At 43.4% G+C, this 17,313-nt stretch overlaps 1 protein-coding gene and 2 long non-coding RNA genes across 4 annotated transcripts; 2 read left to right on the forward strand and 1 right to left on the reverse strand.

The window, feature by feature from the left end:
• The first annotated feature begins 416 nt into the window (after positions 1-416).
• Positions 417-17,142, forward strand: LOC138979145 (beta-1 adrenergic receptor-like). The gene is made up of 5 exons (XM_070351954.1): positions 417-588; positions 7,371-7,595; positions 14,129-14,419; positions 14,890-15,172; positions 15,716-17,142. The coding sequence occupies exons 1-5, from the start codon at positions 417-419 to the stop codon at positions 16,902-16,904; spliced, it is 2,160 nt and encodes a 719-aa protein (XP_070208055.1). The 3' UTR covers positions 16,905-17,142.
• LOC138978075 (uncharacterized) lies at positions 8,119-11,459 on the forward strand. The gene is made up of 3 exons (XR_011459574.1): positions 8,119-8,771; positions 9,353-9,516; positions 11,320-11,459. It is a non-coding gene; the product is annotated as an uncharacterized lncRNA (long non-coding RNA).
• On the reverse strand, positions 10,411-13,722 carry LOC138978078 (uncharacterized). Of its 2 annotated transcripts, XR_011459578.1 has the most exons (3): positions 13,460-13,722; positions 12,156-12,330; positions 10,411-11,717 (listed from the first exon to the last, which is right to left on the reverse strand). It is a non-coding gene; the product is annotated as an uncharacterized lncRNA (long non-coding RNA). The 2 variants fall into 2 exon arrangements; XR_011459577.1 differs by having other exon boundaries at positions 10,411-12,330.
• Positions 17,143-17,313: the final 171 nt, after the last annotated feature.

The raw sequence follows: 17,313 nt of genomic DNA on the forward strand, positions 1-17,313 counted from the left end.
AAATGAATTACAACATGCTGTTACAAGGTTGAGATGAGGTCAACCAATGTGAAAACAAGTCTTCACAAGGAGCTTCACCAGGAAGTATGCAGAGAGTAGTGACGGCCCGTCTTCTTTTGCCAGTCATTGTGTTCAACTTTACTCTCGGAATAACATCATGTGTTACGGCGCCTCCCGTGTCGGTTAGTACCATGACGTCATCACCGCCAACGTCATCACCGTCAACGTCATCAACCGTATTCACACCAACGCAGAGACCCGATGCTACTGATCCATCTTTACTTTCTGGAGCTGATGAAACTTCCTGGGGAGAGAACGAGTTTCTTTCTCTCAACGCTATTTACGATGTCAAAAATGACGCAAGGCGTACAGCGTCTTTGGGTGTTTCCCTTACGTCACTGCCGACAACGCCAATGATGTCAGAGAAGGTGTTGACGCGGGAAGATGTGTTGATGACGTTGTATCTGTCGGTGTTACTGGTCCTGTCGGTGATGAGTAACGGGACGATAGGGTGTGTTTTCTACAAGAAGCCTCAACTTCTTACCGTTTCCAACAACTTTGTGCTCAACCTGGCGTGTTGTCAGCTTGGTAAGTGTGTCTGCGTTTCTGTCTATTCATATGTGTGTGTTTGTCTGTCTGTCTTTCCCGTATCCCTCTGTTTGTCTACTTTTATCATTACACGACTCTTAAGTGTGTCTTTGTGTCAGACTGTATTTACTAAACTGCATCCGTCTGTATGTCTGTGTAATTACTGTATCGGCCCATGTGTCTATTTGGGTAGGTACAAGACTCCGCGGGACTCTGTGTGTGTGTGTGTGTGTGTGTGTGTGTGTGTGTGTATATATATATATATATGTGTGTGTGTGTGTGTGTGTGTGTGTGTTTGTTTGTGTGTGTGTGTGTGTCTGTCTGTCTGTTTGTATGTGTGTGTGTGTGTGTATGTGTGTGTGTGTGTGTGTGTTTGTGTGTGTGTGTGTTTGTGTGTGTGTGTGTGTTTGTGTGTATGTGTGTGTGTGTGTGTGTGTGTGTGTGTGTGTGTGTCTGTCTGTTTGTATGTGTGTGTGTGTTTTGGGGAGTTTTTGTCTGTGTCAGCATGTGTGAGTTCCTGTCTGTGTCTGATTGTTTAACGCTGAATCAAAGACTAGCAAGGCCAACACTGAGATATTCAAATATAAGATATCTATGTCTCGCTATCACGCGCGGTCATCCTTGTTCTTATTCATAGATATTCTCCACGTGTTCCGTTCTCTTCTCACTCTCATCAAGTTTTCCAGTCAAACATTACAAGGCTGACAGAGTCTCGTATAAACTTTGTTTATGTCTTAACAACCAAGCTAACAGCAAACACCACGGATCCGTGATATCACGATCTAAATATAGGCCAAACCCCAGTATAAATAATATGGAATGTTGCTACATCAAAGCCCTAATCGCTGATGGTACTATAGATAAGAGTGAACAACAAGGTTAAGTTAAATGAGGACATTTTTATCTTTAGTATACGGGGATGTTTGTGTACAATTCTGTTCGGTTACGTTTACAATATACGGCTAATAATTGACTCTCTCTCTCTCTCTCTCTCTCTCTCTCTCTCTCTCTCTCTCTCTCTCTCTCTCTCTCTCTCTCTCTCTCTCTCTCTCTCTCTCTCTCTCTTATATTTACAAATAAGATTACCTATTAGCACAAAAACAATCTTAATAACTTCAACGTAAAAATACAACAACAACAACAACATCGCGGGCTATTTTCATCACCTACTTCGATATCAGTACAAATATCGACTTATTTTGAATTTTGGGTTTGAAATAAAGCCAGGTGGCACGAAACATTATGGGTTCTCAGCATGTTTAGGTACTTTGAACACCACGGAATCATTGTGTGATGTTAGTTTTGCCATTGCTATCCTTGCCCTTGCAATTAAATGTCGACTTTCAAAGTGCTTAGGCCAAACAAAAATAGAATAATGTTGGTTTAGGGTAACGTGACCAAAAAAGATAGGGTCGGTAGGTCGGCTTTTTTCTCTCTCTTGTTTTGTGTTATATTTTTTAAATGTAGTCGATTTTAAAGGAGGTTACTTCCCTTAGTCTGGGTATGGTTCACAAAATGTGCCAAAAGTTGGGGTTTTATTTAGAAATGAAAATAAAAGTGTTAGGATCGGCGGAAAAAAATAGGGTCGGTCGGGTTACCCTAAACCAACATGTTTTTGTTGTTGGCCTCACTTACATTTGACTTGAATGTGAAAACTTAAAACGCTGTTTTCTCAGAATCGTGTTCTTTTAAAGCACCAGGGCCGTCACAGTTAAATACTCATCTCTCGAGCTACCTATTCAATCGTCTTACTTTGTAGTGTCTCTTCGGCAGAAATGATGTCTCCGCACAATACAGAAACACTTTCTATGAATAACAGAGGAATGGTGTTTGTATTTCAGTCAAAATTTGAAAAACTGCTTTTGTATTTTATTTTTGTGTGCAGATCCACAGGGAACATTTTCACAAATATAAATGAAGAACACTCTCTGTTATTGTATGTGTTCTGTTCTGTCTGAAATAGACTATATTTCAAAACTCTATATTTGTACTGTTCTTGTGGATAAATGTTCTCTAAAGACTGACTGTTTATTCCTCATAGTCACGGAAGAAAACGTCAATTTTGACATGTAAATCGTGCAGATAACACTTTTGTGACCAAAAACAAAACAAAAAAACACACAACTTTTTTGACTTTTCTTGAAACAAAGATCGTCAAACAATGTTTAAGTCAAAAGCCTTGTACAGAAACAAATCTTGAATATCGTGCTACCTCTACCCTTAACGGCTTTAGACATATTTTAGTTTGCTTGCATGTGTGGCGAAACTGAAACTGGGTATTTGACTATCACATACGTTTGTAATATTATCTTTTTCTTTTTCTTCTTCTTCTTCTTCTTCTTCTTCTTCTTCTTCTTCTTCTTCTTCTTCTTTTTATTCAAAAATTAAAAGTACATGGCGCAGAAGAAGTTTGACTAGGTTAAGACTTAGCCTGTCCCAGATTAAACACATCGCCTTCGTTATTCCAAGAAATTACAAGGGAATGTTGCATGCCCATTTTGTACAGATTCTCGGGAATCTGAGATATACTTCTGTTTTTTTGGTCCTGAACATAAAGTCAGCGGGCTACCGACTAAAATACTACCCCGCCACCCATTTGTGATAAGTCGGTCGCCATCTCAAGTTTGATTTTAGAGAGATAATTTTTTTTAAATGCCACAAAGGTCGCATTTGTTGGTTTCAGGAAAATTCTGCCAAATAATTGTCAGATAGAAACTTGTGTTTCCTCTTCTGTGGAATGTACACCTTGATGTTTCTATACAAAACCACCTTGGGATTACAGACTTTCATGTATGGTAACCGAACTTCACCCGAAAGTCTTTAGTTCCGCCTGTACGTTTGTCATGTTGGTGTGTGTTTTTTCTTGTTTATTTCCGTTTTCTGTCTGATTCATTCACCTCTATGGGTATGGATAAGGCATGAATATTTCAAGAAATAAAAAAAATCATTAAAGATCATATCACAAACAGACGGTCGGCAACATAGATTTTTTTTCACCGATATTACGAATGTTAAGGATGAAAGCAGTTATATTTTAAAGCGCAGTTTATAGCTTTCCGATTACTTCCCAACGCGTTGGTCTCTTTTCTCCTGGCCGGCCATTACATATTGCCCTCAGTTTCCAGAAGACTGTCAAGTATAATTGTTCCACACAAGGGTCTAGGGGCAACTCCGCTTGGTACGGCTTCTGGCGATTTGCTGCACCAAACACAATGTAAAGGTACAGTCCTTCTCGGGAATAGTTCTTCTTCTTCTTCTTCTGCGTTCGTGGGCTGAAACTCCCACGCACACTCGTGTTTTTGCACGAGTGGAATTTTACGTGTATGACCGTTTTTACCCCACCATTTAGGCAGCCATACGCCGCTTTCAGTGGAAGCATGCTGGGTATTTTCGTGTTTCTATAACCCACCGAACTCTGACATGGATTACAGGATCTTTTCCGTGCGCACTTGGTCTTGTGCTTACGTGTACACACGAAGGGGGATAAGCCACTAAGCAGGTCTGCACATAAATTGACCTGGGAGATCGGAAAAAATCTCCACACTTAACCCACCAGGAGGCCGCGGCCGGGATTCGAACCCTCGACCTTCCGATTAAGAGGCCGACGTATTACCGCCCCGCCACAGCGCCCGTCTGGGAAAATAGTTCTTCTTCTTCTTCTTCTTCTGCGTTCGTGGGCTGAAACTCCCACGTACACTCGTGTTTTTTGCACGAGTGGAATTTTACGTGTATGACCGTTTTTTACCCCGCCATTTAGGCAGCCATACGCCGTTTTCGGAGGAAAGGAAAATAGTTCAAGTCACCATCTCAGATCTGCCTTGGTTTTTGCACGGTATAAGACCATAGCTCCACTTGGACACGTACCTGGAATCTTCATCCTGACTGCTTATTGTGTAAAGAGCTATTTGTCGATGATTCATTTTGCAGATTGTGATCAATTATTGTGAAAAACAAATCCAACTCTGGAGAGAGAGCACCCAGGCACAATTCAAACGCACAGTCCGTCCGTGATTAACAGTTCTCCTTAATTTGACATCATGTGATGCTGTTTAAGATTCCGTCATTCCTTTGAAATAGTTTAATCCTCGTCGTACTCGTGCGCTTGGGGCGAACCTGATGGGGAAAGAGAGTGATGGGGGGTGGGGGGGGGGGGGAGAGTTGGGAGATCTATGAACATGAATTGTGAGTTGATATGATGATTTTCACCGAAGGTTTGCAGCCCTGTTTAAGGAATTACCCATATTTAATACTGTTACTGTATCTCAATGTTTAATGTTGTTTTATGGGATGTTTCATGTTTGTTGTCCTAAACACACCACAAACATTAAAATGTCTCTGTTGAGATAGTACAGTCTTCTATGTCTCTTTCTATGTCCATGTAACTGTTTTCACAAGAAGGACAGTGTCTTTAAATTGAAACAGGGTTGAAATATCGGACAACCGTGAAGAAAAAGTTAATCCCAGCGAAGCTGGAGGTATCCCGTGAACGCTATACTGTAATCGACTTGAGAAATGTGCATACCGAATAATACATGATAAAGAAGGATTCTTTGTGCCCGGCTACGTGCTACAGGTGGAGATGGAAGTTCACCAAAACTTGGGACCATACTAACAAAAATACGGTGGGTGCAATAGTCGCCCCCATTTTTTCAGCAAACGCCACCCAAGGCCGTTTTGGACGGGTAGAAATTCCGTAGTTTCCAAGTCTATGGATAAAGCTCGCGTAAGAAGAATACGTCACGGTCGAAAGTCTTTGACGTCAATTAATGCATCATGACGTCATGCCTCCCTGAAGTCTTTCTCTCGCGCAGTGTGTGTGTTTGTGTTCATTTTGTGCACATGTGTTAGTATTACTGTTTGTGTGTGTGTGTGTGTGTGTGTGTGTGTGTGTGTGTGTGTGTGTGTGTGTGTGTGTGTGTGTGTGTGTGTGTGCGCACGCGTGCATGAGTCTGTACTCGTATGTGTGTGGTGTGTGTGTGTGTGTATTTGTGTGTGTGTGTGTGTGTGTGTGTGTGCGCGCGCACGCGTGCATGAGTCTGTACTCGTGTGTGTGTAAATGTGTGTGTGGGTATAAGTGTATGTGTGTGCGTGTATGTGTGTTTGTTTGTAAAGGTGTGTTTGTCCGTCTGTCCATATGTGCGTATGGGTGTGTGTTTTGTGTGTATGAAGTTTTTTGTGAGAGTGAGTGAGTGCGTGTTAGTGAGTGTGTGTGTGTGTGTGACTTGGGTGTGTGTTCGTGAGTGTGTGTGTGCGTGTGGGTGTGTGTGTGTGTTTGAGAGAGAGAGTGTGTGTGTGTGTGTGTGTGTGAATGTGTGTGTGCATGAGTTTGTGTGTATGTTTGTGTGTGTATGAGTGTGTATATGTGTTTGTTTGTAAAGGTGTGTGTGTCCGACTGTCTATGTGCGTATTTGTTTGTGCGTATGTACAGTGTGTGTGTGTGTGTGTGTGTGTGTGTGTGTGTGTGTGTGTGTGTGTGTGTCTGTTTGTATAAGAGAGAGAGAGTGGGTGGGTGTGTGTATGTGTGTGTGTGCGTAAGTGTATGTGTGTGTGTATGTGTGTTTGTTTGTAAAGGTGTTTATGTCCGTCTGTCTATATGTGCGTAGGGGGGTGTGTTTTGTGTGTATGAAGTGTGTGTGAGAGAGTGAGTGAGTGCGTGTGAGTGAGTGTGTATGTGTGTACGTGTGTGACTTGGAGGGTGAGGGTGTGTGCGTGTGCGTGTGTGTGTGTGTGTGTGTGTGTGTATGTTCGTGTGTGTGTGTGTTTGAGAGAGAGAAAGAGAGAGAGTAAGAGAGAGGTTTGTCTTTTGCTGGGGTATGCAGTGCCTTGGCGTTGCACATCTACTTAATTGTATAACTTGTTGTTTGCGAGTTGGACGTGTTTATGCTTCTTTTTACATTTATAGTCACATTTTGTTTCTTCTTTTGTCTTGTTTTGTCTTCCTCTGCTTGTTTTTGTGATAATTATGTATGACGATGATGATTATATATTTTCCACCTAGTTTCCATACTTTTGATTGCTTCTTCTTCCTCTTCTGGTCTTTGTGATACATATATATGTATAATGATGATGATATACGAGTATTTACTGCCTATTTTTATCTTGTTTTGTAGCTTCTTCTTGCAACTTTCTCTTCTTGTTTTTGTGATGATGATGATGATGATGATGATGATGATGATGATGATGATGATGATGATGATGTGCGTGTTTATTTCATGCATTAACTTGGATCATTATAAATCCCCTTGTTGGCAGTTCACTTTGATGGGAAAGTGTGTGTTTGTGTGTGTGTGAGTGTGTGTGTGTGTGTGTGTGTGTGTGTGTGTGTGTGTGTGTCTGTGTCTGTCAGTGTGTGTCTACGTATGTGTGTGTGTGTGTGGGGGGGTGTCTGTGTCTGTCAGTGTGTGTCTAAGTATGTGTGTGTGTGTGTGTGTGTGTGTGAGTGTGTGTGTGTGGGGGGGTGTGTGTGTGTGTGTGTGTGTGTGTGTGTGCCCGGTGTTACCCTTTTTGCTCGCGAACATTAATGTAAACTTTGAACATTCTGAGCTGTCACTGTGTTGGATGCATCCTCATCATGTCCCACGAACAGAAGGGTGAATGTTTGCTAATCATGTAAAGTGTACTCTGTGTCAGAGTGACCCATGTGTTCACGTCTCATTAGAACAAGGTTTCATCTCATCTTTACAGTGGACACCGTGTCTTCTGATTTGATTTTAGTTTTTATAGACTTAATAGAATTTGTTTTATAAAAGTCACACTGGAAAAAACGGTTCTTGTGTTTTCAGGTCTCAGCCTCCTGGTTCTACCGTTCAGCGCGGCGAGCGTGGCAGGCGCTGATTGGCTACACAGCGCCATGTGGTGTCGGTGTCAGAGTTATCTGCTCGTGGTGCTGTTGGTGGTGCTGCACTACTCTCTGCTGGCTATCTCCCTGGACCGGAACTACGCCATCGTCAACTCGCTGCGCTACCCCTACATCTTCACGCACCGGCTGGGCAACACGGTCATTGCAGGTGAGGCCGGCAGAAGTGGCCTAGTGGTCACACACATATACACACACACACAAACGCACGCACACACACATACACACACACATACGCACACACGTACACACACTCACAGGCTAGGCAACACGGACATTGCAGGTAAGGGCAGAAGTAGCGGGGGAGCCCGGAGAGCTCAGGTGGTAGAGCACTGGACTTGTGATCCTATGGCCGGTCACGGGTTCGATTTCGAGTCCAGGCCGAGACGGACACGGGTCAGTTTTAGGTGCAGAGGCAGTATCCATGTCCCCACCCCCGTGCCACCACTGTGGCACGAAAAGATCTCGACCATTTTGCCATAAGTGCAGGTGGCTGGTTAAAGGCATACAGCTGGGCATCAGTCATCTGAAGTCGAGGAAACATCCGGAAACATGCCCCTAATGGCGTTGCCGTGAGCGCGTAATATTTCTCTCGCCTGGTGGCCTAGTGGGTAAGACGCCGGCGGAAGGTTGAGTCAGTATCTAAGTCGCTGATCCGCTTGGTTAGTTAAAGGAAAAGTCCAAGGTTTTTAAATATCCCCCAAAACTTGAAAATCGAATGCCAAATGTTACAAACATCTCTGGAAAAATATTTTAAAAATTGAAAAAAAATTGTTGTTGTTGTAGTTGCAGATTTAGTGTTGCGGGGCTAACCAAGACAAGTCGCCTGGGGTCAAGTAGTGGTCACGTGATTTTTGGTACACTGTGACGTTGGTACACTGTGACGTCACAAGTTATTGTGTTGATTCTACCACTAGTACCAGCTTGATTTTCACACAGAAAAGTCACCACTGTATGCCCGAAAAGAATGCCTCGGTGGAGGGCAGCCGCAAACAGCAACAACTCGTCAATGTTCCCAGGCATTTCATAGCACACTTTCCCTCACAAAACTCTGAGTCTCTTGTGGAAATGGAAGAGATGTGTGCAGCACAAGCGTGCAGATTTCAAAGTGTCGGGCACTTTCTGGACACAGATTTCGCAATTTTTCTGCAGCACAAAAGTTGGCGTTTCATCCCTGAAACAAATGTTTTGACCACTGGCAGTGTCTTCCCTTCATAAAAGTCCGGAAAGGGGAGTATTACGCGAGGCTGGTACAGTCGACGAGCCATCGAAACTCCGAGGCGACATACGAACAGCGGATTATCTCACAAGAAGGAATGCGTTGAAGGTCAGAGTACATGCTTTTATTTTCATGCATACACGTAAACATTGTTTTGCTGCGCAGCGAATACGAATTGGTGCAGAACAGTGTGTCTGGGTCCAGCTGATATTCGCTGGAGTACAGATGCGCCACAGGCTAGATCTACAAAGTTACAGAACGGTCTGAGCTGAGCTAAGAGCAAGAGTAAAAAGTAGTCAGGGTTGTGGACACGTAAGACAATGCGTGTGTCACGTTATCTATTCTATTCAGTCGCAAACTATCCCCTGATATCAATTCATGAAATTGGCAGCGTTTGCTGGAATCATGGCTTAATGCTATTTTTACCAGATCTAAACTTTTGGTGGATGTGCAACCAGTAAGATAAACAGACACCTGCATGCTAGAGACAAGAAGATTACGAATTGTGCAGGGAATTAATCTTTCTGCATTGACTGAGAGACGCAAAACCAGTCTAATTGCTACAACATGGATACACATCCAGACGACTTCCAGAGGGTGTCTAAATGTTCAATGTACTGTATAGATCAGAAGCATACTTTCGAATTGATTTATACTCACACTCATTTTCTCTCTTCTTTTACTTCCAGACCTTTCATCATCACTCACGGCCACTGGTCAGAACAGGTCACTAGACACTGACACCGTGACCATTCCAGATTTCCCGGTTCTCCGTGATCACAACGCAACTGTTGACCAGTCCTGTTCCTACCGTCCAGAATCACCACAGGAGAAAACCAACGTGCCATTCATCGTAAGATTTTTGTTTTGTTTTGAAAATTAGTGCCTTATTCTAGCTTTGCAAAAAACGAGAAAGTGTCTTTGACAGATACCATCCAAATAATACATTATGAAAACAAGTACAAGTTCATTTCTACTCATGTTAATCGTTTATGCTTTCTGTGCTGAGCGACATATGGATTGAATTTCTTTCGTAACTCACCTCCCGTCAACCTGCAAAACTATATCTGTCGAAGTAGTTTCAAATAAAGTCAGTATGCTTCCGAATAAGACATATAAAAAAGGGTATTTTCTGAAATGTTTAATCATAGACCAAAACAAAACATTCACGAGTATGTTGTTGACCTGATGGTCTTTATGGTAGACAGCAAGAGTTGCATGTTCAAGAAGTTTTAAGCAGTACATTTGAAAGAGCAAGGTAACTTAAGGTGGTATAATTTTAATGGTAGGTTCCACTGTGAGGCGACATGGAGGGTATCTTTGACGGACTCATTCAACATTCATACCCATGCACATCACCTCAAACACATACGCTTTGTTCTTGAGTAAAATTTATTGGCTTCATAAATTTATATTGTGAATTTTTGTCCGTTTGCAGATTGGCTTATCTATGAATTTTTTCGAAAATATCTTGCGATCTACGTACGCATAATGTAACACATGAAGAAGAACATAAACAGTTCGTCAAAAGGAATCTACTGTAATTTGCATTTCAACCCATGTGCCTTCCTTATTGTTATTTTTTTCTTCATAAAGACTACTTGAAATAAACAAAATGTTTAACCATTTCAAGGCCTCTGAACACGTTTAAAAAAAATGCAGGTCTTTGCTCACTATATCAGATCTGCCAAGGCTCAGTTTACACAGGTAAAATCATCTGTCGACTTGAACACATACCAATAATCAACAGCCTCACTGCTTCTTGGAGCTGGATTTTGTGTGTGGAATGAATCACACATGTGGCGTTTTAGAATATAATTCATAGAAGATGTACATTCTTGCAGAAAGGCTTTAATTTAATAATTCGGTCTTCGTGATGTTCTCTTAAAATAACTAACTTTGCCGGACCTCTGAACCAGTTTTGTGAATATGCAGGTTAAACTCGTGCTTTTTCTGTGTTATCAGTGTATTTCTCATCCAGGCATGGATGCCTCCTCTTAAATGGACAGCCCTTCGACAGCCCTTCCCGTGTAAACGATTGGGTTCAAAATCTCAAATCTTACCAGGCTTTTACATGGGATGTGGCCATCCTTCCGTTTTGAAAAATACCAGAACTCAATACTCTGTAACAGTATGAGTACTCTCTTTGGCTTTGCGAATGTAGAATTTTATGAATTAATTTCTTAAACGCCACACGTGTAAAACATTCCCTAAAAAATCCAGCTCCAAAAACCAGTCAGGATGTTTATTCCTGGTATATGTTCAAGTCAAGAGATTTTTTTCTCCATGTAAAAGTCTTCGCAGATCTGTGTAGTGAGCAATCCTGTTTTGGAAAAGGACGTGCCTTTATGCCTGTATAGACGGTTTGATTGTTGAGATACCTGGTGGCAATGACCGCACGGGTGGCAAGAGGTAGTAATGCACAGATGACAAAATACCGACCTGCATTTAAAAAAAAGTTAGGAGGCCTTGATAGGGGGAAACATTTTGTTAATTTCCAGAATCTTTATGAAGAAATAATGAACGAAAAGACAGTCTGGTCTTGAAGTAAATGCAAATTAAACTATGTATACTTTTGACAAACTTTTCTGTTCTTTATTCACATGTTAAAATGTGTGCAGAGATCGTTAGTTACTTCCCCAAAACCATGTTTCAGGCAACAGGCAAACGGAAAATACTGGACACAAGCTATGCTGACCGGCTCATGGACTGACTACCTGATGCTGGAGTACACCAACAGTGGAAAAAGTCTGGAACAAAATGTTGCAGAATGTGAACCATGTACCGGACCACGTGACAACTCAGTATCTTCAAACCACGCAGGAATCTGTTCAACCAAAGATACTAGTTCAACACAGTCACACGATTTGTAAAAGTATATTTCAGCCTTCTGTAGCTCAGGGAGTTTGAACCCCACTCTTCATCCGTTTGGGAAAGTATTTCTGATTGTTTTGACTGCACAGGTTGGTAATGGTACTCTGATGCTTCTGCCTAGAAACCCCACTCGCTAGCGCATCAGCTGCCTGTTATGGGTAAGCGACGTGCCTGTATTTCCTGCAAAGCAAGACAGAATAAAACAGCAGCTTAGTTTGAGCTTTTAAGACATTCGTACCAGAGAAAACGTGTACGTGTTTGTTTGGAGAGGGTGGATAGAATCATAAGACACGCTGTGTCTATGTGACGTAGAGCAGGTTTTCAAATTCATGCTGAAGCACTGTGTGATCGCTATTTTTTTGGCATTATCTTACCTTGATTTCAGATAGACTGGGAACCGAAATGAGGATGTTTACATGAATAAACTATGCTGATATGTATGTGTTTAGAAATAAAGAATAGTTTTAATGATATATGATGGTGTGTTTTGTTTTTTAACCCAATGTGATATTTTCGTATTTGAAAACAAATTGTACACTCTGTTGTCAATTTTACTTTCAGTTTCAGATAAATAAATCTATCATAATGGAAATCATCTGTTTGTGTTGTGTTACTTACCCATTTTGATCAATGTTGAGTCGTCCATATTCCTGTGTGTACGCATAGTGTGCAGTTTGAAGGTAGTATATGTCCGAGCAAACATAGGAGGATGTGCTGTTAGGCTGTCTATCTCCTCATCCAGGTTTTCCAGATATTTGAATTTCGTTCCCTCTTGGAGTTTCTGCACTGACACCTGATAAGCAAAATACACGTATCACTCTGTGATCATGGCAAAATGCATCATCTGTATGCCCCGTTCAAAAATTACCTTGAGATTCTAAGGTATACACATAAATTGCAGTGGATCACAAAAACAACACGAACAGTAGTACATGTAGCCTATATATTCAGTTTAAAAATTCATGCAATGAGAGTCAATAACCCGATTTAACCCCAGGTAGATTCAGGGTCCCACTGACTGAATCTCATATGGTTGCTTTTCGGCACACACCACACATTTTTAATGGGACTGTGAGGTTTTGTTAATACAGTAAAATATATAGTAGCAACGTACTGTCTGTTCAGTGTTCGTGACGTTTGAGAATACCGATCTATGCACTAACGCATTGTCTTTTTGTAGTGTGACTGTCCGATATTGCGTACTCCTAAAAATCAATAATCAAAAAGTTTGAACTGCTGTAATCGTGTTTCAGCATATGTCTGACACTGACAGTGCTTATTTGCTTCCAAAACGGCTTGCGATATCACGCCATCAGCGTTTCGCCACTGCTCAGAAAATCTTATGATTTCAGATCTAGTTTGAGATCGGAAATCACGTGTGCTCGTTTAAAAAAAACTAAATTCATTTATTACTTCCCTTTGACCGTTTCGCAAGAAAAATGTCAGGATCACTATTAGATCTAGTATTAGCACATGAAAGCAGCCCACCGCCATTTCAAAAAGGTTTCACTGTTTAGTGGTGTCGATGTGTCTTACTGTCGCAAATAAAAATACCAGGATAATTGCAGTTTTGTCCGCAAGAAACAGGCTTTGCGCAATGTTAACTTGATGTCTACATGTTTCGTTGTGTGACTGAAGAATTACTCAGAAAGAGAAAATAAGGATAGTCGCGTGTGAACATCACTGTGGAAGCATTTATTCTAAACTGGGCAGTTCAAGGACGAAATCCTTGATTAAAGATAGGAAAATAAACAACACCAGATGCCTGAAATAATAGCATAAATCCATAATCTTTGCATGTTTACAGATCTGTGGAAGCACATCAACTGATCTGTGAAAAACACACCTGACTTCGATCTAGCATGCACGAGGTAGCGACTACGGACTAGTGTTTCAACATCACAACAAAGAGAATCACATACCATTTCGTATTGCCGCTTATGCTGGCTCTGTTTCAAGCAGTTCCTTGTGGCCTCGCCAGCATTTTGACGACGAAGAGGCTCAAACGGGCACGCTAAAACCTCAGGCTGGCTGAAAACCGGTCCGTATTCCACTTGTCTTCCTCACTGCTTGAGCCGGCCATATTTGTTGTTCAAGGCTCGTGACGTAGCACACGTATGTGCACAAGGTCATGAGCCAAGACTGCGCGCGCGATGGAACGATTCAGAACAACCAAAAACGAGTCAAAGTAGCCTATACTTTTTGGATTTCTGTGTTCATTTTTACACACGCATTTGTGGTTGATGAATTAAGAGGGTCAACGTATCAAAAGTGACCCTAAACCTTGGACTTTTACCTGCTAGTGCCTTACCGTAAATTCAGTGCCACATGTTTGTGCGGCGACTTTGCCCAATTGACATCAGATTTAAAAGGGTGCAGGAGACAGCAACTTCGGTTTGAAATTACGCTTTTTGCACCTCTCACCGACAAAACTGTTGCTTTCACCAACTATATGTCTCTCTCCCTCTCTCAAAATATCTCCCCTTCCCCCACCCCCACCCCATCCCCCCCCACCCTCACCACATACCCCGCCCAGCTCTCTCTCGTTATCAGGTCGATCACAATTTATCATCCACTCAATTCCCCAACAGGTACTTGGGTCCTAGGCCTCTCAGTGGGGCTGCCACCGCTACTGGGTTGGGGCGCCTTCAGACTGGAAGAGGCCCAGGCTCTGTGCTCCGTGGACTGGGCGGCGGACACCGGCTACACCACTCTCTTTCTGGCCCTGGTTATCGTGTGTCCACTGCTGGTCCAGTGCTGGTGCTACCTGTCCATCTTCCGCGCTGCCCTGGGCCACACCAAGCGGTCAGCTAAGGTCTTTCCGTCGTCCACTGCCACCACCACCTCTTCTACCACAACGGCTACCACTACTACTACTTCTGGTGCGTGCTGTGTGTGTGTGGGTGAGCAGGATTTGTGTGTGAGTGTGTATGTGTGTGTGTGTGTGTGTGTGTGTGTGTGTGTGTGTGTGTGTGTGTGTGAGTGTGTGTGAGTGTGTGTGTGTATGTGTGTAAGCGTGTGTCAGTGTTTGTGTGTATGCGTGTGTGTATGTACGTGTGTGTGTGTGTGTGTGTGTGTGTGTGTGTGTGTGCATTGTATATTTGTTGTCTTTTTGATCGATTTAGCTTTTATTCTGCTTTGTCAGTCTAATTTACCTTTTCGATGTCTTTTTCCTCCTTCTGCTTGTCCTTCTGTTAAAGCTGCAACAATTTGAATTGGCTTAGCGTTTAATGTCAAGGGCTTCTTACGCGCAAGCATTAACACCTACACACACCATTTCTTTCTTGAATTAAAACCCATTTTGAACGACATTAACTCTTCACTCAACACCACCCTAATTTGCTCTCTTCAGGCAGCAACACAGCGGGTACAAGCACGTCAGACTCGTACGAAGAGGACCCGGGCCACCCCCTCACACAGCGCGTTGCCCACAGCACGGAATGCAAGGCGGTCAAGACTCTGGTGCTTATCGCCGCGGCTTATCTCGTCTGCTGGACGCTCTTTGTCGTGGTGGCGCTGCTAAAATGGGGCGGGGAACACGTGGCGCCATCTGTAGACGCGGCCACTTCCGCCCTGCTTTTCCTGTCCTGCATCCTGAACCCGCTCATCTATGGCTTTATGAACCGCGTCACCAGGTAAGGGAGAGGACCGCGCTTTTGAATAATACCTTGAGTGTGTGTGTGTGTGTGTGGGGGTGGGGGTTGGGGGTGGGGGGAGGTGTATGTGTGTTAGAATGTGTGTGCGTGTGTTTGTGTAGGGGTGTGGCGGGTGTGTGTGTGTAGGGGTGTGGTGCATGTGTGTTTATGTATGTGTGTGTGTTTGTGTGTGCGGAGGGTGCGTGTCTGTGTATGTATGTGTTTGTGTGTGTGTTTATGTGTGTGTGAACCCACTTATACTATATGGCTTCATGAACCGGGTCAACAAGTTGGAAGACAAACGCAGTTTTTGATAATCAGGGTGTGTGTGTTGGGGGGGGGGGGTGAGGGTACGCGCGCATGTCTGTGTGCGTGTGTGTGCGTGCGTGTGCTTGTGTTTGTTTAGTCGTTTGTCAGACTTATTCCGTGCCTACCTACCTTTATTTTTATCTCTCAGTATGTATAAAATTTAGAGAAAGACATTTTCCCCGTTTATTTACCGACGAAAATCCATCACTAATTCCTAAATTCTTCCTGCGGCAGGTTTGAAATCGTCAAGTTCTGGTGCCGCATCTCTCGCCGCCTGTCGGGCCGCCCCCCTCCGCCATTCAACGCCAACCACGACGACCCTGTCTCCTCCACGTGGACCACAACGCTCTCGTCCGGTCGCCAGACCACGGGATTGTGGGTAACCCCCTCTCAGCGCATGCGTCGCAACAGCAAGAGCCTCGCATGCGCAGTACGCAACACGGAAATGCTAACAATCAGGGAAGAGACAGAGATGGAGGAGGAGTGCGAGAGAGATGGGGAGGAGAGAAGCGGTGTGGTCCTGTCTGTGCCCGCTGCCGGTGCTTCTACTTCACAATGTTTCACGCGGAGGTCGGGTTTGGCCGTCGCTGAGGCCCAAGCGGTAGGCTTAACGCCTGAGAGAGGGGGAAATAATAGTCAGACTTGCAGACTCCAACACAGCGGGTCTGACAATCCTCAGACTGTTCTCAACCCTGTCAGCCTGTGTGCTCAATATCCTGAAGCTGACAACAAGAGAAGAGCGTGCGGGAGTTGCATCCCCGCGTCCAGTCATCATGATCACCACAACCATCATCGCCATCATCTTCATCGTCATCACCACCAGCGCAACGCATCACACAACCACAGCAACGATGTGTGGGATCTGTTCTCCGTGGACCCTAAACTACACGACGGAGCAGATCAGTGTTTTCCTTCAACCTCTCATGGTAAAAGTCGACACTGTTTCCGCAGACACTCTGCAGAAACCATCAGCACGCGATCAAGATTCGGGACAGCTACTGACACGAATAGCAACAGGACCAGAACAAACAGAAGTCGTTGGAAGTTTGTCCAAAACATTCAGAGGTTTCTCCGTCGAAATAGTATCAAGTCTGAGAATGTTTCAAAGCGTGCAGACAAAGAAAATGGCGAACAAGATGCGGCGAGGACGACCTTTATGACAGCAAAAGTGAACAAAACTATAGTAAGACGTTGTCGTTCAACTGGTGATCAGAATATCCCTGGTACTACAATTGAGGATTCATTGGATGAACCTCAAGAAGATTTCTTTGAAAGTGCAGACGAAAACTCGGACTGTGTAAATGACGATGCAACACACCAACACACTGATGTTTCGGATTCAAGGACGAAGGTCAGAGTTCAAGGTCACCAGGTAAAGGACGTTAAACCTAAACGGCCAAGGGTACACACATTCTCCATATAACGTTACTTTTCCAGTGTGAAATTACTTACACGAAATCCTAAATCGTGTGATTTAATCTAACTTGTTTTGTGTCGCACGTGTAACGGTCTACCAATCCGATACAAGAGTTTGAAATGCCTTGTTCGGTCATGTTTTTTCTCCTCCATGCACAGCGTTCTGCATCATGTACTGAAATTCTGATGCCAGAAATCACCAACACAACTTTAGCAAGGAGACCTGTGTGTAAATGTGCGACAACCCACTGTGTTCGTGAGACATTGAACACCACAAGAGGTTCGATGTCGAAGCATATCCCTGTGTTTGTGTGTGTGCGTGTGTGTGTGTGTGTGTGTGTGTGTGTGCGTGCGTGCGTTCGTGTGTGCAAGTTTGTGTCACACATCTGACTTTCTGATTTTTGGAGATCTTACAA

Source organism: Littorina saxatilis, linkage group LG10 (assembly GCF_037325665.1).
Source record: "Littorina saxatilis isolate snail1 linkage group LG10, US_GU_Lsax_2.0, whole genome shotgun sequence".
Taxonomy (NCBI): domain Eukaryota; kingdom Metazoa; phylum Mollusca; class Gastropoda; order Littorinimorpha; family Littorinidae; genus Littorina; species Littorina saxatilis.

Excerpts from the sequence above, each read along its gene's own strand:
- LOC138979145 (XM_070351954.1), top strand. The coding sequence starts at position 417 with ATGTCAGAGAAGGTGTTGACGCGGGAAGATGTGTTGATGACGTTGTAT. Across the intron at positions 589-7,370 it reads CCTGGCGTGTTGTCAGCTTG|GTCTCAGCCTCCTGGTTCTA; the intron begins GTAAGTGTGTCT and ends TTGTGTTTTCAG. Across the intron at positions 15,173-15,715 it reads TTTATGAACCGCGTCACCAG|GTTTGAAATCGTCAAGTTCT; the intron begins GTAAGGGAGAGG and ends TTCCTGCGGCAG.